Genomic DNA, 24469 nt, shown 5'->3' on the forward strand with positions numbered 1-24469 from the left:
TTCCTATGGTTGAGAAGCATATTTTGAAAATCTGAGATGACAGTGTTGTTTACAAAAGGCTAAGCTTGAGAGATGGCATATTTATTTCATTTCATTTGCGATTTTCATAAATAGTTAACGTTGTGTTATGCTAATGAGCTTGCTGATAGATTTACACAATCCTGGATACAGGGTTTTTTTCATAGCTAAACGTGACGCAGAAAACGGAGCGATTTGTCCTAAACAAATAATCTTTCAGGAAAAACTGAACATTTGCTATCTGAGAGTCTCCTCATTGAAAACATCTGAAGTTCTTCAAAGGTAAATGATTTTTTTGAATGCTTTTCTGTTTTTTTGTGTAAATGTTGCCAGCTGAATGTTAATGCTAAATGCTACGTTAGCCATCAATACTGTTACACAAATGCTTGTTTTGCAATGGTTGAGAAGCATATTTTGAAAATCTGAGATGACAGTGTTGTTAACAAAAGGCTAAGCTTGAGAGCTAGCATATTTATTTCATTTCATTTGCGATTTTCATGAATAGTTAACGTTGCGTTATGGTAATGAGCTTGAGTCTGTATTCACGAACCCGGATCCGGGATGGGGAGATCAGAAAGGTTAACACTTCTCTCTCCTTCTCTCTCTCCTTCCTTCAGCCCTATCTAACACTTCTCTCTCCTTCTCTCTCTCCTTCCTTCAGCCCTGACTAACACTACTCTCTCTCCCCCTCAGCCCTGTCTAACACATCTCTCTCTCTCCCTCCGCCCTGTCTAACACATCTCTCTCCTTATCTCTCTCCTTCCTTCAGCCCTGTTTAACACTTATCTCTCTTTCCTCCAGCCCTGTCTAACACTTCTCTCTTTGTCTCCCTGTCTCTCCCTTCCCGCAGCCCTGTCTAACACTTGCTCTAACCCTGAAAATTCTCATGTTTTGAATCCGAGGGGGATCAATTGCTCATTGGACAACAAGCTTCTCATCTCAATCTTTGGCAGGTGACTGCCTGACTGTGTGTGAGAGAGCTCATTTTCCTTTTGGACTGGGTCTGCTCACATTACCAGAGGGAGTATTGGCATTTGTCATGGTGATGGCCATCCGAGCCTGTCGCCAGCTGTTGATTGGGATGATCACCAGTGTCAGGTGAAGCACAACTGCTTAATCCTGCTGCAATTTCCTGCAGCATCAAGCCTGACTCGTAATACAATACACTCAAAAAGACAAACACACGTGCATGCACATGCACACGTACACACACACAAACACCAACTCCAACAACATGATGACATTGAGACGGCTGGGGTTAGTGGAGAGAGAGGGACATACAATCTCTCTGATTTGACAAGGTTTTTATATGTATTCCTACATTACAAGTTCCTTTGGATTCAATCTTCAATCTAAATATTAAGGGATTTATATCGACGTACAATGTGAAATATATTGTCATCCATTACACATTGTCATCCTGACTACTGGACCTGTCCTTCAACAAAAGCATGTCAATACAAACTCACCAGCAGAGTTCATCACCAGCAACAATACTGTAGATAGGCAGGACAGTGACCCTGCATCATCAACAATACTGTAGATAGGCAGGACAGTGACCCTGCATCATCAACAATAATGTAGATAGGCAGGACAGTGACACTGTATCATAATGACCTCAAAATAAACACTTGGAAGCAAGAAGACTTTGAGAAACTGTAAGAATCCTAAATAAATCCAGTTAGACTTAGATTTGTGCTGCCATTCTTTAGGGATCACTGAACTGTACTGTAATTTCTTGAATTTGAGAGATGGATGGAATGACAGCAGGGCTCAGGGTTGAAGAAGCACATGAAGGGAAGTTATCCCTGTCCCAAATGCTGACAATGCCTATGTCTCAAATGGCACCCTATTCCCTATATAGTGCACTACTTTTGACCAGAGCCCTATGTGCCCTAGTCAAAATAAGTGCAATATAAAGGGAATAGGGTGCCCTTTGGAATGCAACCTATAACCATGCCCTGCATGGACATAATGTGGAGCTATGTGGCTCGTTTAACATCAATCTGTCCTGCTCAGGCTGACAAAGGGAGCCATCACTTCCCATCTGCGGCCTCTAGCTCCCTTCCTGCTGCCCTGCCGCCCTGGCCTATACGTTGCCAGTTGTCCTCTATGGAGAGGGGAGCACTACTCACTCCCTTTCACCCCCGATGTCAAACTAATGTCCCCATAACCATAAAACAAACAAATGCTGGGCTGGCGTCACCCACCTACAGCACTGAGGGCTCCAGAGGGACAGTGAGGGATACAGACATCCTATCCTGATCAGGCTCCACTCATCCCTAGTCAATGTCCCCATAAACCACAGACCACCCACCCGCAATCTCTAGTTTGTACAGTGAAATATCTATATCCCTAGGGCTGTGACGGTACACGTCGTCATACCAAACAGTTCAGTATGGTGACCTCGGTTCAATCCGCACTGTGAACCCAAATTAATACATATATATAATCCTAATACTAGGCCTGTAGGCTATGCCTACGCTGCGTTGTAATCTCAACTGGCGGATTTCAAACTATCATTTTGTGAGGCGCAGCTGGGAACTTTGTAGATGGTGAGTGGTGAGATCGATAAACCATAATTGGAGGATACTCCATCATCGTTTACGTCTCCAGTTTGGGAACATTTTGGCATCACATCACAGTTGATTACAATGGCGACGGACAGAGAACTGTGGATAAAAAGTTAACAGTATGTTCGCCACTGCTCAACGAGAATAGCCTATGCAGAGTGGCGCGTGTAGCATGTTTATTGTTGTCGGGCAAATAAAAAGTAAAACATTATGGAATTAAAAGTTAAATGAAAAGTATATGCTACAACGAACAAGAGCCAACAGGAAGGCTGCTATTTAATAACCTGAATGAGGGGGAGTTATTTCTAATTGTAGGACAGGAAGAAAACACATGCCGACTCAATTAGCCTAGCTAGCTGACTAGCTAACTTAGCTAACTATCTAAGCCAACTAGTTTTCTCGGTTTGATGCAGTCAAGACAGGTACAACAGTTGAAGTGGGAAGTTTACATACACTTAGGTTGGAGTCATTAAAATTCGTTTTTCAGCCACTCCACAAATGTCTTGGTAACAAAATATAGTTTTGGCAAGTCGGTAAGGACATCTACTTTGTGCATGACACAAATAATTTGTCCAACAATTGTTTACAGACAGATTATTTCACTTATAATTCCCTGTATCACAATTCCAGTGAGTCAGAAGTTTACATACACTAAGTTGACTGTGCCTTTAAACAGCTTGGAAAATTCCAGAAAATTATGTCATGGTTTTAAAAGCTTCTGATTGACATCATTTGAGTCAATTGGGGGTGTACCTGTGGATGTATTCCAAGGTCTACCTTCAAACTCAGTGCCTCTTTGCTTGACATCATGGGAAAATCAACAGAACTTAGCCAAGCCATCAGAAAAAAAATTGCAGACCTCCACAAGTCTGGTTCATCCTTGGGACTAATTGCCAAATGCCTGAAGGTACCACATTCATCTGCACAAACAATAGTACGCAAGTATAAACACCATGGGACCATGCAGCCGTCATACGGCTCAGGAAGGAGACGTGTTCTGTCTCCTAGAGATGAACGTACTTTGGTGCAAAAAGTGCAAATCAATCCCAGAGCAACAGCAAAGGACCTTGTGAAAGTGCTGGAAGAAACAGGTACAAAAGTATCTATATCCACAGTAAAACGAGTCCTATATCGACATAACCTGAAAGGCCACTCAGCAAGGAAGAAGCCACTGCTCCAAAACCACCATAAAAAAGCCAGACTACAGTTTGCAACTGCACATGGGGACAAAGATCGTACTTTTTGGAGAAATGTCCTCTGGTCTGATGAAACAAAATTAGAACTGTTTGGCCATAATGGCCATCATTATGTTTGGAGGAAAAAGGGGGAGTCTTACAAGCCGAAGAGCACCATCCCAACCGTGAAGCACGGGGTGGCAGCATCATGTTGTGGGGGTGCTTTCTGCAGGAGGGACAGGAGCACTTTACAAAACAGACGGCATCATGAGGAAGGAAAATTATGTGGATATATTGAAACAACATCTCAAGACATCAGTTAAAGCTTGGTCACAAATGGGTCTTCTAAATGGACAATGACCCCAAGCATACTTCAAAAGTTGTGGTAAAATGGTTTAAGGACAACAAAGTCAAGGTATTAGAGTGGCCATCACAAAGCCCTGACCTCAATCCCATAGAAAATGTGTGGGCAGAACTGAAAAAGCGTGTGCGAGCAAGGAGGCCTAGAAACCTGACTCAGTTACACCAGCTCTGTCAAGAGGAATGGGACAAAATTCACCAAAATTCACCAACTTATTGTGGGAAGTTTGTGGAAGAATACCCGAAACGTTTGACCAAAGTTAAACAATTTAAAGACAATGCTACCAAATACTAATTGAGTGTATGTAAACTTCTGACCCACTGGGAATGTGATGAAAGAAATAAAAGCAGAAATAAATAATTCTCTCTACTATTATTCCGACATTTCACATTCTTAAAATAAAGTGGTGAACCTAACTGACCTACGACAGAAATTGTAAAAAACTGAGTTTAAATGTTTTTGGCTAAGGTGTATGTAAACTTCCGACTTCAACTGTATGTAATCGTATTGGATGATTAATATCTTAGCTATGACAAGCTAGAAGTTAGTCTACTAGTGCAAGTTGATGCCTCTCCCTCCCTCCTTGCTCCCGTTTCACTAGTTCACAGTACACACACCGCATGGCCCCTGCTCCTCCGGCTTTCCTTCGCGCTGTATCAGCTTTGGTTAATAAAATAGCTTACAAATGGATTTTTCTGGTGCTTCCCTCACTCGGACCCGACCAAGTCTATGCGGAACGGTCTCTATATTGAAAAATTAATTTATGCATATTTGTCCGGGTGGGAAAGCCGCAGGTCCATTTCGGTACGGGTCCAACTTTTAGACCTCTACTTGAGGCCCAACATAACAATCCCTGTCACAACAGACAATGCCAGGAACATTGTGAATGATGTCACAGAAACTGGACCTGGGCCACAAATAGGGTGCTTTAAATGTCTTCGTATTTTGAACAATAAACAAAAATGAACTACAGTAACTGTTGGAATTAAAATTTTCCGCAATACCGTAACATTAACCGAACCGTGACCCACTTTAATAGATTGCTTCTACTTACCACAACAATCTCTGCAGGACATCTCTCAGTGTGCTCTATGCAACAACAACCAAAACCAACACAGTCTCACAAATGAAAAAGAAATGTCACAGACATGAAATGACTCACATACACAAATGACAAGCCTTAAATTCGGAGGAAATACAAAAAAATAAAGCAATTCAGGCGCAATTTTGTGTCAGAAAGAAAACAAAAAGAAATGCCAATAAAGAATGGAAGGACCAATACACACAATATTATGTCCATGGACTCCCTGTGCTGAAAGCCACGTGTCCCTCAGAGAACACTTTTGTACCATGCGACATATTGGTAATGTTCAGAGCTGTCTGAGTGACAGTCATGACAGCCTGCGGTCTCAGGCATAGTTAAAGAGCAGAACAAAGTATGTCACAGGTGCTATGACATACATATATGCAGGGTTACAGACACAGGTCCCGCTATATTATACTATGCCATTCATAGTGATATAAGATACTTAATTAATGTACAGAGTTTGTAAATGGAGATGCTAGACTAAAGGTGTTCCAATCCACGTAACAAAATCATTAGCATGGAAACATTTCAGATAGTATTGCAACTAGCTCTCACAGTCTCACGTCAGAATTAGACGTTTCATCCATGTTTCTCAAACATCAAATTTCAAAGTGTTTAAGGTTAAGGTTAGGCATTAACTCCAAATTTGTAAGGTTAGGGTTAAGTTTAGACATTAAGTCCGAAATCTTAAGATTAGGCATTAATAAATGGAACACTAGTCACTTTAATAATGTTTACATATTTTGCATAACTCACCTCATATGTATATACTGTATTCTATTCTATCTATGGACGCTCTGACATTGCTTGTCCAAATATGTATATATTCTTAATTGCATTCCTTTACTTAGATTTGTGTGTATTGGGTATTTGTTGAGAAATTGTTAGATATTACTTGTTCGATATTACTGCACTGTCGGAGCTAGAAACACAAGCATTTCGCTACACCTGCAATAACATCTGCTAAACACGTGAATGTGACCAATAAATTTTATTTGGAAATGGCACCCTATTCCCTATGTAGTGCACTACTTTTGACCAGTGCCCTAAGGGAATAGGATGTCAGTTGGGACGCATCCAGAGTCACATATATCAGAGATATAATAACAGATATTATATGATTTATTAAACTAACAGTCACCACAATAAATTAGCTTATAGCTGACGTCAACACATGTCAACACAGGTCAAAACAGGCACCGCCTCAGTGTTGTGAAATTGTGCAGAGGGTTCTGAGTTCGCATTCTGATTTTGGAATAAACTCACGTTGGGAAGAAATGCCTTTTCTGGGTCAGATGTATTGATGGTGCCTCTGGAGTTCAGTGTGTTATTGTTCAGAGCAACGTGAGTTTGTGTCCTGTTTTGGGAACATGAGGCCGGAGCTCACACTGTTATACAAACAGTGAATATGGTGTAGTAACGTGTTGAGACAACAAGATATTAGTTACACATATGGGACCTTATTTGTCAACATGAATGTCCTGTGGATGTCTGTTACTATGCCTCCAAGAGACACCACTGTAACATACAAACCATCTCAGATGTGCACATTAAAAGAAGAACTGAAAAAGCCCCATTTGACTGCAGAACTATGCATTGGGTCTCAGTGGAGGATATCTTAGTAGTTTGCTGTCAGAAAATCCCAGGAAGGCTATGATGAACCAAATCAAATTGTATTTGTCATGTGCCGAATACAACACCTTACCGTGAAATGCTTACTTACAAGCCCTTAACCAACAGTTTTAAGAAAATAGAGTTAGGAAAATATTTACTAAATAAACTAAAGTATTTAAAAATAATAATAACACAATATAATAACAATAAGGAGGCTAAATATAGGACATACCGGTACAAGTAGCAGCAGTGTAAAAACAAGGGGGAGGGTGTCAATGCAAATCGTCCAGGTGGCCATTTTATTCATTGTTCAGCAGTATTATGGCTTGGGGATCGGAGATGTTAAGGAGCCTTTTGGACCTAGAATTGGCTCTCCTGTACTGCTTGCCGTGCTGTAGCAGAGATAACAGTCTATGACTTCGGTGACTGGAGTCTTTGACAATTTTTGGGGCCTAGTATATAGGGCCTGGATGGCAGGAAGCTTGGCCCCAGTGATATACTGTACTGGGCCGTACGCACTACCCTCCTTTTCCTGTAGTCCACAATCAACTCCTTCGTCTTGCTCACATTGAGGAAGAGGTTGTTGTCCTGGCACCACACTGCCAGGTCTCTGAACTCTTCCCTATAGGCTGTCCGGGAGAAACAGTATATCCTTTGAGTCAGACTCCTTATATATAAAAAAATAATAATCTTTGTCCAGCTCGAGGTGAGTAATCGCTGTTCTGATATCCAGAAGCTGTTTTCGGTCATAAGAGACGGTTGCAGCAACTTTGTGTACAAAATAAGTTACAAACAATAAGAAAAAACACACAAAATAGCACAATTGGTTAGGGGACCGTAAAACGGCAGCCATCGCCTCCGGCGCCATTATCACCAGATCATAACCACCATAAGCTATAGCAGAAATTACACCTCATACATGTTTTATCCAGAGTAGACTCATTGCTTATGGGACGTCCTATGCTTTGTTTCTGTTAACTGGCGTGTGTGTAGGATTACATAGAAAAACCTTGTCAGATCAGAGAGATTGTATGTCCCTCTCCCTTCCTTACCTTTCAGTCCACCTACAGTCTCAATGGCATAACGCTGTTGAATGTGCATGCACAGTACCACTCATAAGGTTGGACACACCTAATCATTCAAGGGTTTTTCTTTAATTGTACTATTTTATCCACTGTAGAATAATAATGAGGACATCAAAACTATGAAATAACACACAAGAAATCATGTAGTAAACAAACCAAACTGTATTTTATATTTGAGATTCTTCAAAGTAGCCACCCTTTGCCTTGATGACAGCTTTGCACACTCTTGGCATTCTCTCAACCAGCTTCATGAGGTAGTCACCTGGAATGCATTTCAAATTAACAGGTGTGCCATGTTAAAAGTTAATTTGTGGAATCTTTTTCCTTTTTAATGCATTTGAGCCAATCAGTTGTGTTGTGACAAGGTAGGGGTGGTATACAGGAGATTTGTTAAAAAACCAAGTCCATATTATGGCAAGAAAGCTCAAAAAAGCAATGAAAAATGACATTCCATCTTTACTTTAAGACATAAAGTCAATACGGACATTTCAAGAACTTTAAAGTTTCTCTAAGTGCAGTCGCAAAAGCCATCAAGCACTATGATGAACCTGGCTCTCATGAAGACCGCCACAGGAAAGGAAGACCCAGAGTTGCCTCCGCGAGTTATTGCAGCCCAAATTAGTGTTCAAGTAACAGACACATCTCAAATCTACTGTTCAGAGGAGACTGTGTGAATCAGGCCTGCATGGCCGAATTGCTGCAAAGACACCACTACTAAAGGACACCAATAAGAAGAAGAGAATTGCTTGGGTCAAGAAACACGAGTGGAAATCTGTCCTTTGGTCTGATGAGTCCAATCTTAGATTTTTGATTCCAACCGCCATGTAAGACACAGAGTAGGAAGGCCTCCGCATGTGTGGTTACCACTGTGAAGCATGGAGGAGGAGGTGTGATGATGTGGGGGTGCTTTGCTGGTGACACTGTCAGTGAATAATTTAGAATTCAAGGCACACTTAACCAGCATGGCAGCCACAGCATTCTGCAGTGATACGCCATCCCATCTGGTTTGCGCTTAGTGGGACTATAATTTATTTTTCAACAGAACAATGACCCAAAACACACCTCCAGGCTGTGTAAGGGCTATTTGACCAAGAAGGAGAGTGATGGAGTGCTGCATCAGATGATCTGGCCTCCACAATCACCTGACCTCAACACAATTGAGATACTTTGAATAATCTAAAATGTAAAATATATTTTGATTTGTTTAACACTTTTTGCTTACTGCATGATTCCATGTGTTATTTCATAGTTTTCATGTCTTCACTATTATTCTATGATGTAGAAAATAGTAAAAATTCATACTTTCGACTGGTACTGTACTGTATTTGTGAACTGAGGTGGGAATCATCCAAAACATATTGACAGAAGTGTGGGCAGATAAAACTGTTCCATGTCATACCTCGTCAAAGGAAACATCGCTTCAGTGGGTCTCTATGAAACCACTAAGCAGCCGCCGTGTTTCACTGAACCAAGGAAGCCCCACAGTCGGTTCTCAAAGACAATATTGATGTCCATTCATCAGAGGCATAAATTTGATATGTATCGCTAGAGAATAAAACAAGATTGTGTGATGACTTGATTTTCTACACAGCTGCCTGCTTTGGCTCACATATAGTTTACTGCTTTGGAATAGTTTTCACCCTCGGATGGATCGGATGGCATGTCAACTTCACTGAGGCAAAGCATGTTTAATATATCCACTGCACAATCACACCACACACTCCCAAATCCGAGTCTGATCTCTCTTTATCCTGCAGGCAAATACTTTTAATTTTAAGAGTTAGAGAGTTAGAGAATTTGAGTAGTTCTGGGAGTATAAGAATCCCTTTATAGGTCATTATCAATAAAAAGTCACAATACGTTGCAGGGCGTTCAATGTGGCTGCTGGTGGACTAGGAGACCCCCAGCCCTGCTAAAACCATTGACAACTACACTTAGTGTACAAAACATTAGGAACACCTTAATAATATTGAGTTGTACCCCTTTTTGCCCTCAGAACAGCCTCAATTTGTCAGGGCATGGACTCTATAAGGTGTCGAAAGCGTTCCACAGGGATGCTGGCCCATGATGAGTCCAATACAGTTGTGTCAAGTTGGCTGGATGTCCTTTGGGTGGTGGACCATTCTTGATACACACGGGAAACTGTTGAGCATGAAAAACCAGAGAGCGTTGCCATTGCAGTTCTTGACACAAACTGGTGTGCCTGGCACCTACTACCATACCCCGTTCAAAAGCACTTACATATTTTGTCTTGCCCATTCACCCTCTGAATGGCACACATGCACAATCCATGTCTCAATTGTCTCAAGGTTTAAAAATCCTTCTTTAACCTGTCTTCTCCCCTTCATCTACACTGATTGAAGTGGATTTAACAAGTGACATCAATAAGGGATCATAGCTTTCACCTGGATTCACCTGGTCAGTCTATGTCATGGTAATTATTTGGTTTTATTATCATCACCTCTTGAAGAGCATAGTCAGAACCACACATTTTTGATTATTCTACATTTAGCTCTATTATAAGAGTTATACAGCAAGTAACTGCATTATTTTCACGATCAGTAAACATCAAATGATGATGTATTTTCAGATACTTGAGGGCCTATTCATATGGCATGTAGCTAGCTAAGCAAACAACGTGTAATTTAGCTTGCTTCATCCGAGATTGGGCTTTTGGAAAGAGCTTCACATCAACCTTGTCTTGGCAAAGTTGTCAGTTGGACTACTGTCATCACCACTATAAATTGCAAGCATACATAGCCATCTAGTCTATCAACTGAAACATAGCTTGACTCTATGTGGTCACTAAAGACCCCATGGCACTTATCGTAAGGGGTGTTAACCCAGTGTCTTGGCTAAATTCCCAATCTGGCCCTCATACCATCATGTTCACCTAATCATCCCCAGCTTCCAGTTGGCTTATTTATCCCCCCTCCTCTCCCCTGTAACTATTCCCCAGGTCATTGCTGTAAATGAGTATGTGTTCTCAATCAACTTAACTGGTAAAATACAGGTAAAAAGAAAGTAACAAAATACAACATTTGTCATATGAACGTGATCTGTTATTAGCCAGCTAGCTAGCTAGCCAATTTGACATGGTCCATCAATCAATGTAGCCTATCATGTATGTCAGCAGAAATCGTGATTAAACACTCACAATGTTGAAAAGGGGATAATGTAATCTAACTTCGCTGGGTACTGTTGGTGTTACATCCACCGTTAAGGGTAGACCAAGGCTCAGCGTGATTTGGGTTCATCATATTTTATTAAAATGTGAACCAGCAAAAAAACAATAAACAATACAACGAATGAAAAGCTTTGTCGAAAAATACAGACAACCAAACTAAGACAAGATCCCACAACAGAAGGTGGGAAAAAGGGCTGCCTAAGTATGATCCCCAATCAGAGACAATGATAGACAGCTTCCTCTGATTGGGAACCATACTCGACCAACAAAGAAATATAAACATAGATTTCCCACCCTAGTCACACCCTGACCTACCAAATAGAGAATTTAAAGGATCTCTGAGGTCAGGGCGTGACAGTACCCCCCCCCCCCCCCAAAAAAAAAGGTGCGGCCGCAAACCTGAACCTATAGGGGAGGGTGTGGGTGGCCATCATCTGCCCTCGGTGTCGGCTCTGGTTCGGGACGTAGCCCCCACTCCCTGCGCTGAGCCCTCCGTTTCTGTGGAACCGGACCGTGGATCATCGCCGGAGGCTCTGAACTGGGATCCACCACTGGAGGCTCCGGACTGCAGATCGTAGCCGGAGGCTCCGGACTGGGAACCCCCGCTGGAGGCTCTGGATTGCAGCTCGTCGCTGAAGATTCTGGACTGCAGCTCATCGCTGGAGGCTCCGGACTACGGATCGTCACTGGAGGCACAGGAGGGGACTGAGCATGCACCCCTGGGGAGCTCCAGTGTTGAGGATCAGCGTGGCATATGTGTTGCTACCTACCCTCACCACCTGGGGGGCGGCTTGTCAGGAAGTCCAGGATCCAGTTGCAGAGGGAGGTTTTTGTGGTCTGTAATAGTTTGCAAGCCCTGCCAAATCCAACGAGCGTCGGAGCCGATGTAGTATGATTCAATCTTAGCCCTGTATTGACGCTTTGCCTGTTTGATGGTTCATCGCAGGGCATAGCGGGATTTCTTGTAAGCTTAGCTCAGTGCGAATGTTGCCTGTAATCCATGGCTTCTGGTTGGGGTATGTATGTACAGTCACTATGGGGACGACGTCCTCAATGCACTTATTGATAAAGCCAGTGACTGATGTGGTGTATTCCTCAATGTCATCGGAAGAATCCCGGAACATGTTCCAGTCTGTGATAGCAAAGCAGTCCTGTAGTTTAGCATCTGCTTCATCTCACCATTTTTTTATAGACCGAGTCACTGGTGCTTCCTGCTTTCATTTTTGCTTGTAAGCAGGAATCAGGATGATAGAGTTGTGGTCGGATTTACCAAATGGAGGGCGAGGGAGAGCTTTGTACACGTCTCTGTGTGTGGAGTACAGGTGATCTAGATTTTTTTCTCTCTGGTTGCACATTTAATATGTTGATAGAGATTTGGTAGAACTGATTTAAGTTTCCCTGCATTAAAGTCTCCGGCCACTAGGAGCGCCGCCTCTGGGTGAGTGGTTTCCTGTTTGCTTATTTCCTTATACAGCTGACTGAGTGTGGTCTTAGTGCCAGCATCTGTCTGTGGTGGTAAATAAACAGCCACGAAAAGTATAGCTGAGAACTCTCTAGGCAAGTAGTGTGGCCTGCAGTTTATCACAATATACTCAACTTCAGGCGAGCAAAATCTAGAGACTTCCTTAGATTTCGTGCACCAGCTGTTGTTTACAAATATGCACAGACCGCCCCCCCCCCCCCCCCCCTCGTCTTACCAGAGTGTGCTGTTCTATCCTGCCGGTGCAGCGTGTATCCCGCTAGCTGAATATCCATGTCGTCATTCAGCCACGATTCCGTGAAGCATAGGATATTACAGTTTTTGATGTCCCGTTGGTAGGATATTCGTGATCTTACCTCGTCTAGTTTATTGTCCAATGATTGTACGTTGGCGAGTAATATTGACGGTAACGGCAGCTTTCCTAGTTGTCTTCTGCGGGTCCGGACGAGGCATCCGGCGCTTCGTCCTCTGCGTCGCTTCCTTTTGCGAATAATTGGGAAGTCTGACCTGTGGGTTGTTTGGAGAATATCGTGTGAGTCCTGCTTGTTGTTATTGTTGATGTTGTTGAAGAAATCTTTGTCTAATCCGAGGTGAGTGATCTCTGTCCTGATATCCAGAAGCTCTTTTCTTCCGTAAGATACGGTTGCAGAAACATTATGTACAAAATAATTTACAAATATCGTGAAAAACTACCACATAATAGCACAATTGGTTAGGAGACAGTAAAACGGCGGCCATCTCCTCTGGCGCCATTTTCCAAGAGATTCTGGAAGCAGAACCAATAAAAACACCTGTTTCCCATCTAACAGAACTTTGTCAGGATGGTAGGAACTCCTATTGCTGCAGCCCAGTTCTCACTCAGTGTGTAATGATGACATGATTGTTATTATGACAGGGATTGGAACCTCGCAACAAATACCATCATATTAGTTTTTTCCTGAATTACCTTTGCAATGTGCTGTCTTTTCACATACTGTATCACACTTGTTTTTTCTACATCGTATATTTCTACATTCTATATCTGACGAAGACCAAGAGACCGACACGTAAGATTTAATAAAAATTAGTGATACTACCAAGAGTGGTGTGCGGGTTTCTCTTTTTTTTATCTAATTGTTCCCATGCACCTGCAACAAGATAGCTCAGATGCGTGAGTGCCTTTTAGAATTTTTAATACTATAAGCAAGTGAAATGATACGACAACAAACTGCAATGAAAGCAGTGTGACCTCCATTGCTGCCGAGTCCCATTTCAATCTACTCGCTGTCATTCCGTCCAGTGTAAATTCAATTTGTATCAACACTTGTCTTTATAAACGACTACTGTCATCTCCGTTTGAATCAATACCATTTCCCTATTTCCTTTGCTGTGATAGTGCTGTCTGCCAGCGGTGACAACATCAATGCAGCTGCCCTGAACCTGTGAACGAATCAGAGTAAATCCACAGGGGGTATGTTGGTGTATGTATGTGTTTGTGTGCGAGCGTGTGTGTGTGTGTGTGTGTGTGTGTGTGTGTGTGTGTGTGTGTGTATATATCCATAGGGAGTGTAACTGGAAATCCTGGACAATGGCGGTCATGGCTAAAGGGCCCATTTCATATCACTCTCCCAAAGCCATCTGAGGACAGGAATTCAAAGTTACAGGGTCAGCATCTGTTCCACAAGCAAAATACAGTAACTTTTTATTTATTAAATGCTTATGACCTGCTTAGGAATGCAGATGCAGTGTGTATGGATTATGACTGTGTTACAAAGTCTTTATACGCTTCAAATAGAGTTAAGAATCTGATTATTTTGGGGGTTCTAAACAACTAATTGACCTACACTACCGGTCAAAAGTTTTAGAACACCTACTCATTCAATGGTTTTTCTTTATTTTTACTATTTTCTACATTGTAGAATAATAGTAAAGACATGAAAACTATGAAATAACACATATGGAATCGAAAGTGCTAAACAAATCACAATATATTTTATATTTGAGATTCTTCAAAAAGCCACCCTTTGCATTGATGACAGCATTACACACTCCTGGCATTCTCTCAACAAGCTTCACCTGGAATACTTTTTCAACAGTCTTGAAGGAGTTCCCACATATGCTGAGCACTTTGGCTGCTTTTCCTTCACTCTGCGGTCCGACTCATCCCAAAACATCTCCATTTGGTTGAGGTCAGGGGATTGTGGAGGCCAGGTCATCTGATGCACCACTCCATCACTCTTCATCTTGCTAAAATAGCCCTTACACAGCCTAGCTTCTAACTTCAATATGCTCTTTAAATAAATAAGACCTAAATAATTTTTAACAGCACACTACTCAACACTTGTGAGACTCATTTCGCCTATGGTAGGCCTACAGTATATCAAAAAAAGTTTTTTTCAATGACGTGACTCTCCGCCAATAATTACATTTAGAGGATGGGAGGACTGTATATTAATATCTAAGGGGCATTTATATAATTCTAATGAATTAGTAATAATAATCATTTTGTTTAAAGAGTAACAAGATTTTGGAGATTTCGTTTTCATTTAACCTAGAGTGAGCGAGAAAAAGGCAATTCTTGAACATGGGGTGAGACATTGTCCCTCCCTCACCACACACACTGTCCCTCCCCCCACCACACACACTGTCTGTCCCTCCACCACACACACTGTCCCTCGCCCCACTACACACACTGTCCCTCGCCCCACTACACACACTGTCCCTCCCCCACCACACACACTGTCTGTCCCTCCACCACACACACTGTCCCTCCCCCCACCACACACACTGTCCCTCGCCTCACTACACACACTGTCCCTCCCCCACCACACACACTGTCCCTCCCCCACCACACACACTGTCTGTCCCTCCACCACACACACTGTCCCTCTCCCACTACACACACTGTCCCTCCCCCACTACACACACTGTCCCTCGCCCCACTACACACACTGTCCCTCCCCCACCACACACCCTGTCCCTCCCCCACCACACACACTGTCTGTCCCTCCACCACACACACTGTCTGTCCCTCCACCACACACTGTCCCTCCCCCCACCACACACACTGTCTGTCCCTCCACCACACACACTGTCCCTCCCCCACCACACACACTGTCCCTCCCCCACCACACACACTGTCCCTCCCCCACCACACACACTGTCCCTCCCCCACCACACACACTGTCTGTCCGTCCACCACACACACTGTCCCTTCCCCACCACACACATTGTCTGTCCCTCCACCACACACACTGTCCCTTCACCACACACACTGTCTCTCCCCCACCACACACACTGTCCCTCCCCCCACCACACACACTGTCCCTCCCCCACCACACACACTGTACCTCCCCCACCACACACACTGTCCCTCCCCCACCACACACACGGTCACTCCCCCCACTACACACACTGTCCCTCCCCCACCACACACACTGTCACTCCCCCCACTACACACACTGTCCCTCCCCCACCACACACACTGTCCCTCCCCCACCACACACACTGTCTGTCCCTCCCCCACCACACACACTGTCTGTTCCTCCCCCACCACACACACTTTCCCTTCCCCACTACACACACTGTCCCTCCCCCCACTACACACACTGTCCCTCCCCCACCACACACACTGTCCCTCCCCCACCACACACACTGTCCCTCCCCCACCACACACACTGTCTGTCCCTCCACCACACACTGTCCCTCCCCCACCACACACACTGTCCCTCCCCCACCACACACACTGACCGTCCCCCCAGCACACACACTGTCCCTCCCCCTCAGCACACACTGTCCCTCCCCCTCAGCACACACTGTCCCTCCCCCCAGCACACACACTGCCCCTCCCCACCACACACACTGTCCCCTCCCTCCACCAAACACACTGTCCATCCCCCACCATTCACACTGTCCCCCCCACCAAACACACTGTCCCTCCCCCCAACACACACAATGTCCCTCCCCACCACACACAGTGTCCCTACCCCCACCACACACACAATGTCCCTCCCCACCACACTCAATGTCCCTCCCCACCACACACACTGTCCCTCCCCACCACACACACTGTCCCTCCCCCATCACACACTGCCCCCCCCACACACACACTATTGCGTCCCCCACCACACACACTGTTGATCCCCCCCCCACACATTGTCCCTTCCCCACCACTTCACACTGTCCCCCACCTCAAAACACTGTCCCTCACCCACCACGAACACTGTCCCTCCCCACACACTTTGTCCCTCCCCCACCACACACACTGTCTCCCCCCACACACACTGTCCCTCCCACACTACACACACTGTCCCTCCCCCACCACACACTGTCCCTACCCCCATCACACACACTGTCCCTCCCCCACCACACACACTGTCCCTCCCCCCACTACACACACTGTCCCTCACCCACCACAAACACTGTCCCTCCCCACACACTTTGTCCCTCACCCACCACAAACACTGTCCCTCCCCACACACTTTGCCCCTCCCCCACCACACACACTGTCTCCCCCCACACACACTGTCCCTCCCACACTACACACACTGTCCCTCCCCCACCACACACTGTCCCTACCCCCATCACACACACTGTCCCTCCCCCACCACACACACTGTCCCTCCCCCCACTACACACACTGTCCCTCCTCCACCACACACTGTCCCTCCCCCCACTACACACACTGTCCCTCCCCCCACTACACACACTGTCCCTCCCCCACCACACACTGTCCCTCCCCCACCACACACACTGTCCCTCCCCCCACTACACACACTGTCCCTCCCCCACCACACACACTGTCCCTCCCCCACTACACACACTGCCCCCCCCACACACACACTATTCCGTCCCCCACCACACACACTGTTGATCCCCCCCCCCACACATTGTCCCTTCCCCACCACTTCACACTGTCCCCCACCTCAAAACACTGTCCCTCACCCACCACGAACACTGTCCCTCCCCACACACTTTGTCCCTCCCCCACCACACACACTGTCTCCCCCCACACACACTGTCCCTCCCACACTACACACACTGTCCCTCCCCCACCACACACTGTCCCTACCCCCATCACACACACTGTCCCTCCCCCACCACACACACTGTCCCTCCCCCCACTACACACACTGTCCCTCCTCCACCACACACTCTCCCTCCCCCCACTACACACACTGTCCCTCCCCCCACTACACACACTGTCCCTCCCCCACCACACACTGTCCCTCCCCCACCACACACTGTCCCTCCCCCCACTACACACACTGTCCCTCCCCCACCACACACACTGTCCCTCCCCCACTACACACACTGTCCCTCCCCCAACCACACACACTGTCCCTCCCCCACCACACACACTGTCCCTACCCCCACCACACACACAATGTCCCTCCCCACCACACACAATGTCCCTCCCCACCACACACACTGTCCCTCCCCACCACACACACTGTCCCTCCCCCATCACACACTGCCCCCCCCACACACACACTATTCCGTCCCCCACCACACACACTGTTGATCCCCCCCCCCCACACATTGTCCCTTCCCCACCACTTCACACTGTCCCCCACCTCAAAACACTGTCCCTCACCCACCACGAACACTGTCCCTCCCCACACACTTTGTCCCTCCCCCACCACACACACTGTCTCCCCCCACACACACTGTCCCTCCCACACTACACACACTGTCCCTCCCCCACCACACACTGTCCCTACCCCCATCACACACACTGTCCCTCCCCCACCACACACACTGTCCCTCCCCCCACTACACACACTGTCCCTCACCCACCACAAACACTGTCCCTCCCCACACACTTTGTCCCTCACCCACCACAAACACTGTCCCTCCCCACACACTTTGTCCCTCCCCCACCACACACACTGTCTCCCCCCACACACACTGTCCCTCCCACACTACACACACTGTCCCTCCCCCACCACACACTGTCCCTACCCCATCACACACACTGTCCCTCCCCCACCACACACACTGTCCCTCCCCCCACTACACACACTGTCCCTCCTCCACCACACACTGTCCCTCCCCCCACTACACACACTGTCCCTCCCCCACCACACACTGTCCCTCCCCCACCACACACTGTCCCTCCCCCCACTACACACACTGTCCCTCCCCCCACTACACACACTGTCCCTCCCCCACCACACACACTGTCCCTCCCCCACTACACACACTGTCCCTCCCCCAACCACACACACTGTCCCTCCCCCACCACACACACTGTCCCTCCCCCACTACACACACTGTCCCTCCCCCAACCACACACACTGTCCCTCCCCCAACCACACACACTGTCCCTCCCCCCACTACACACACTATCCCTCCCCCAACTACACACACTGTCCCTCCCCCAACCACACACACTGTCCCCATCCCCATCAATAACTTACACAGTACATAAAAAGAGCCATTGTATGGAATTAGGTGCGAGCAATAAATTGAGAGCTTTTCCCATCATTGACAATGATCCCAGTGCATTAATGCAGGGATGCCCTTGGTGTTCCAGTTCAGTGGCCTGGCCCACTCTCTGGGGTGTCATTACACCGTTTTATCTCAAAGGGACACTTTGACTGGGCCGTTACTGCATCAACCTCCCCATCAGTATTCCAAATGGGACCATATTCCCTATATAGTGCACTACTTTTGAGCATGGCCCATAGGCATCTGGTCAAAAGTAGTGCATTATATAGGCAATAGAGTGCCGTTTGGGGAACAACCCCTGACAGGAGAAATGTCTTATCTTTGCAGTGAACCCTACACTGACCATTACCAGAGAAAGAGAGAGAATGAGAGCGCATGTGCTGGTACAAACCTAATTTCATGCTTTCAAAGCAAATCGTGGAAAGGGGCTACAGGGGACAAGGGCAGCGGTGTGTGTGTGTGTGTGTGCGTGCGTGTGTGTGTGTGATGGGGGCAGTATAAAGCTGGACCTCAAAGGGTAATGACCAAAATACACACACTCACACACACACGCACACACACACACACACACACACACACACTACAGCTACATAACATTTGTGTAGTTTGGTCAACCAAACCCACAATACCTGAATATGAACACAGATCTAAAGGACTTGATTGCATGCAATATGAGAAAATGCAAACAGTTGGCCCACATTTTTATTATTCTACTCATCTATTCAGCGTTCATAATGAGCGTCATACACACCGCTTCCACCATCAATGCTTCCCTGATGATAAGAGAAACCATTGCAGGCTCTGAAGCTGTGAATACACATCCCAATAGTGAATTAACTAAATAATTCCACCCCCTGGGAGCCCCTAAAGTCGTCAAAATGACCTCAGATTTCCGGCAAAGACACACATAAAAAAATACTACCCCTCAATACCCATACAACCCCCCCTCCTTCCATAGCCAGGAGCTTACAGTCCCAAAGAGTGTGTTCACAGCATAGCTATGGAGTGAACCAGTGTGTTTGTGTGGTGGGTGCTTATATTTGTCCTATTTTACACATGTACAAGTGTGTATTATACGCATGTGTGCATTGTAAATGTGTTTTTTTGCATATCCCACTCCCACTGAGACACCCTCAGAGAGTGGGGTCACGGCCAGGGATCAGCCATTATCAACAGTAACCCAGTAGCAATTAGGGTTAAGTGCCTTGCTCAAGGGCACATTGACAGATGCTTTACCTTCTCGGATCTTACTGCTAGGCTACCGGCCGCCCTTTTTGTGTGTGCGTGTGTGTGTGTGTGTGCGTGTGTGTGTGCGTGTGTGTGTGTGACGGGGCAATGGTGCGTGTGTGACGGGGCAGCGGTGTGTTTGTGTGTGCATCAGTTTGTGTGTGTATAGGGACATGGAGGACTCAGTACTGGTCACACATCACAATTCAGGATACACAACCCAGGATACACAACCCAGGATACACAACCCAGGATAACCCAGGATACACAATCCAGGATACACAACCCAGGATAACCCAGGATACACAACCCAGGATAACCCAGGATACACAACCCAGGATACACAACCCAGGATATGCCAGGATACACAACCCAGGATACACATAATGGGTTTGCTATGTCCCACGCGGACACACGCAAGTTTGCACACGCACAAAACGGGTCTACTCTGCATCCCCTGCGGTCACAGACAGACACAGACAGACAACTCTCTGTCCCCTATGGGCTATGTCTGCTATGTCCCCCGCAGACACAAGCAAGCGTGCACCCGCGCACACACATACAGCAGGTCTACTCTGTGTCCCCCACGGTCATAGACAGACAGACACAGACAGACAGCTCTGTCCCCTATGGACAGCTCCCTGCCTCTCGCTCTCCCCATCTAGCCAGCTGTTTTCAGAACCCAGAACACAATGTGTCAAATCTTCTCCTTCTCCCTGCAAGACTAAACTGTAAGACATTGTTAACCTACCGATACAAAAGAGCACGATAAGAATGGATGGAATGTTTCATCCTCATTAGTCTTCTTTGGCAACTTTTTGTGTCAAGAGGGAAACAAAAAGTATCAAGCGTGGACACTTAAAATCCAACCAACAAAATGTCTGGGGTTCAACATACTGTTAACGCTCTACACGCATCATATTATACATGTAAGATATAATGTTTTATATTTACAAGGCATAAGCTAAAAACACAAACTACAATCATAGTACTAGTCGTAATCTGCAACACACATAAGCCACATATACCGTATAGTAAAAACCCTTACCTCTGCTGAGGAAGCTGGTCCACATTTTCACTAAAAGCAACCTCTTCTATTTGCAGACTGTTTGATAGAGATAATAAAAAAATAAACGCCAGAGAAGGAGAATCCAGGAGGAGAGAAAGAGCGTGTAACGTGGAGCTGTGTGTGCAGAGTGTAGTGCTGGTTGTGCGCCTCAGACTCAGACTCTTATCCTCTATGTGACAATAGACTTTAAGATGAATGCAGCACCTTCACAGTTCCCCAGACACTGCCTCATTCCCCCTATCAGTGGAAAGCCCTGACACTCCGGCAGCATGCTAGTTAAAGCAGCAGACAGACAGAAGAAGCACCCATTTGTGAGGAGAAGGAGGAAGGGGAGGAGAAGAGGAGGAAGATGATAAAGAGGAGGAATCGGAGGAGGAGGAGGAGGAAAAGGAAGTAGGGAAGAGAGAAGAGGAGAGAGAAAATAATGCGAGCATGAGTGGGTGATTTCACTTGTAGTTCTTGATGTTCATTGTAATGAAGCGAACCACAGGGTCTGACTCACTCAATCTTTTTCTATTGTTTGCTCTCTCATTTATTTTCTCCCTCTCTCTCTCTCTCTTTTTGTTTTCTTTCACTCTCTTTCTTCTCTCATGCACAAACTCAGCTAAACCAAACCAGTCAAATGTACTTTGATAAATGGCTCTGCAGCTTCTCCTCTCAACTTTGTGAATATGAATTCACACACAATACAACACAATACTGTCACAGTGCCAGCCAGCAGCTGGTAATAATGCTTTACATTTCAGCTCTAAACAGGTGAGACCAGGGGACTTGCCTAAATGGCAACTTATTCCATATATAGTGCACTACTTTTTACCAGGACCTATAGGGTTTGTTCAAAAGTATAGTGCACTGTAGGGAACAGGTTGCCATTTGGGACGCAGACAAGCTAAACGGACAAGTTGTACAAAATTAAAATGGCACACAATGGAAACAGTGAAATAACCAAAGGAATGAATTCTTATTAGTAGTTAGGCTAGAGGCTGAAGTGAATCACTGACAGGGCTATATATATGGAGCAAACAGAGGCCTGCCAACAGGGGTGACAAAATGAATTGAGAAGTGGCTTGCACAAAGTGACACTTGTGACTAAGAGGGACATTGCTGCTGATCACAGAAGTGTGAGTTAGTGTGTGTGTGCGTGTGTGTGTGTGTGTGTGTGTGTGTGTGTGCGTGCGTGCGTGTTTGTGCGTGCGTGTTTGTGCGTGAGTGAAGGTGTGGCAGGCACCTGCTCATTCAGCATTTATATAAATGACGTTTAAGAGAGGCTTTTCAGGAACATGTATGCTGTCATCAGATATATCGTCATAATATATGCGTCCTACATAGCACATATTAAAACAAAGGTCTGAAATAAATCTGTTAATAAATGTCAGTGCAGTAATGTGATGCACTTTCAAAAAGGCAGGCGAGTTGAAAGGGACCTAAGTATGATGATAGATAGACAAGAGTAAAAGAAACAGGGAGTTATGAAGCTTTCAACATGATTTTGTTCCAATCGTTCTCTCTGCAGTGAATATAAGGGAGATAAGGAAATTCTATCTTTGTTCCAGCCACTGAGCTAACAACTTTTTTTGTTGGTGTAGTGTCTGATAACATGGTTCACCAGTTAGGAGTGGCCAACATGGTCACATACAGTAATATCCTTCAGTAAAGAATTGTCAATAAGCTACAATATCGAACTCTTTTGTGTCAAAGAGCTATCTCAAAGAGGTATTTAAACTACATTCCTATACAGTACTGTATCAAGAAGTATAATTGCACAAAACTACATAAAATCTACTTTCAAAAGTAGGTTAGCACACTACTAGCTTCGACCCCAGCAGTACTAAGTCACCCCTCTGATTTGTGAACGAGAATACAAAGTGATGTCTGGGCTTGCACCACGAGACTAGCAAACAACTGAATAAAAGACAACTGTTTGTTTGTTGTGTGAAATCAGGTGAGGATATACAGATGTTTAAATGGACAGATGGGTGGATGGAGGTGGGAACAAGGGGGCACAGGCACAACCACAGACTCTCTGGGGACTGGGTAAGAAGGAGTGTCGTAGGGTTGTCTGTGGGTTGTCTGTTTGTCTTGGCATGGCCGCTGCAAATAAATCAATTCTGTGGAGAGAGAGAGAGTCAGGCCCAGATCAGTAAAGTGTGCCATTCCCAGAGTATGTGCCAACCAGGCCCCCAGTGTCCGGTCTGGAGCGTGAAGGCACGAGCTCTGTTGGTCGGCTGCTACCTAGCAACCTAGTGGTGCCAAAACAAAATCAGACGGACATTTTAGGCTCTAAATTTAGTTTATTATGATCAAGTTCAACCCCCACAGTGAAGTAGTTTAAAGTTCGCTACAAATCAAGATATTTAATTAAATAGTAATCCATTCTGACTAATACATTTGTCGTCACACAGGACCACGTGCTGCCACAGACCAATCACAGGCTGGTAGGCTACGAGGAGGCTTTCCCATACTCTTTGTATGTCAACCTAAGGGGGTGTGATGTGCAATCCAGATGAGAACGCGGAGTCAACGAGCCTGTCAAGTGAAGACAGATGGCCTGACCAATGTCTATGGGGCTGACAGAGGATGATAAAATGGAGATGGAGGATGGTCATGGAGATGGAGGATTGCACTCATACAATGTTTGAAATATCAAGTTAGTATGCAATTATAATTGAGTACAGGCCTCCCGGGTGACGCAGTGGTTAAGGGCACTGTACTGCAGCGCCAGCTGTGCCACCAGAGACTCTGGGTTCGCGCCCAGGCTCTGTCGTAACCGGCCGCGTCCGTGGGGCAACGCACAATTGGCCTAGCGTCTTCCGGGTTAGGGAGGGCTTGGCCGGTAGGGATATCTTTGTCTCATCGCACACCAGCGACTCCTGAGGCGGGCCGGGCGCAGTGTGTAACCAAGGTTGCCAGGTACACGGTGTTTCCTCTGACACATTGGTGCGGCTGGCTTCAGTGGTTGGATGCGCGCTGTGTTAAGAAGCAGTGCGGCTTGGTTGGGTTGTGTATCGGAGGACGCATGACTTTCAACCTTCGTCTCTCCTGAGCCTGTACGGGAGTTGTAGCGATGAGACAAGATAGTAGCTACTAAACAATTGGATACCATGACATTGGGGAGAAAAAGGGGTAAAATTCAACAAACCAAAAAAATTATTGAATACATT

The 24469-nt window shown here is 45.8% G+C and overlaps 1 protein-coding gene across 2 annotated transcripts in view; it reads right to left on the reverse strand.

Moving 5' to 3' along the window:
- Positions 1-24469, reverse strand: part of LOC110520312 (zinc finger protein 385B) — a 125601-nt gene that overhangs the window by 81908 nt on the left and 19224 nt on the right. Inside the window, exon 1 of one of the 2 annotated variants that reach the window (XM_090230082.1) lies at positions 21288-21748. The exons of the other annotated variant lie outside the window; for it this stretch is intronic. Coding sequence (XP_090086208.1) covers positions 21288-21312 — 25 coding nt within the window. The 5' untranslated portion in view covers positions 21313-21748. Of the gene's footprint in view, positions 1-21287; positions 21749-24469 lie in introns of those variants that run through there. 2 annotated transcript variants of the gene reach the window in all.

Source organism: Oncorhynchus mykiss, chromosome 3 (assembly GCF_057628025.1).
Source record: "Oncorhynchus mykiss isolate SJ-2025 chromosome 3, ASM5762802v1, whole genome shotgun sequence".
NCBI classification, from domain to species: Eukaryota; Metazoa; Chordata; class Actinopteri; order Salmoniformes; family Salmonidae; genus Oncorhynchus; species Oncorhynchus mykiss.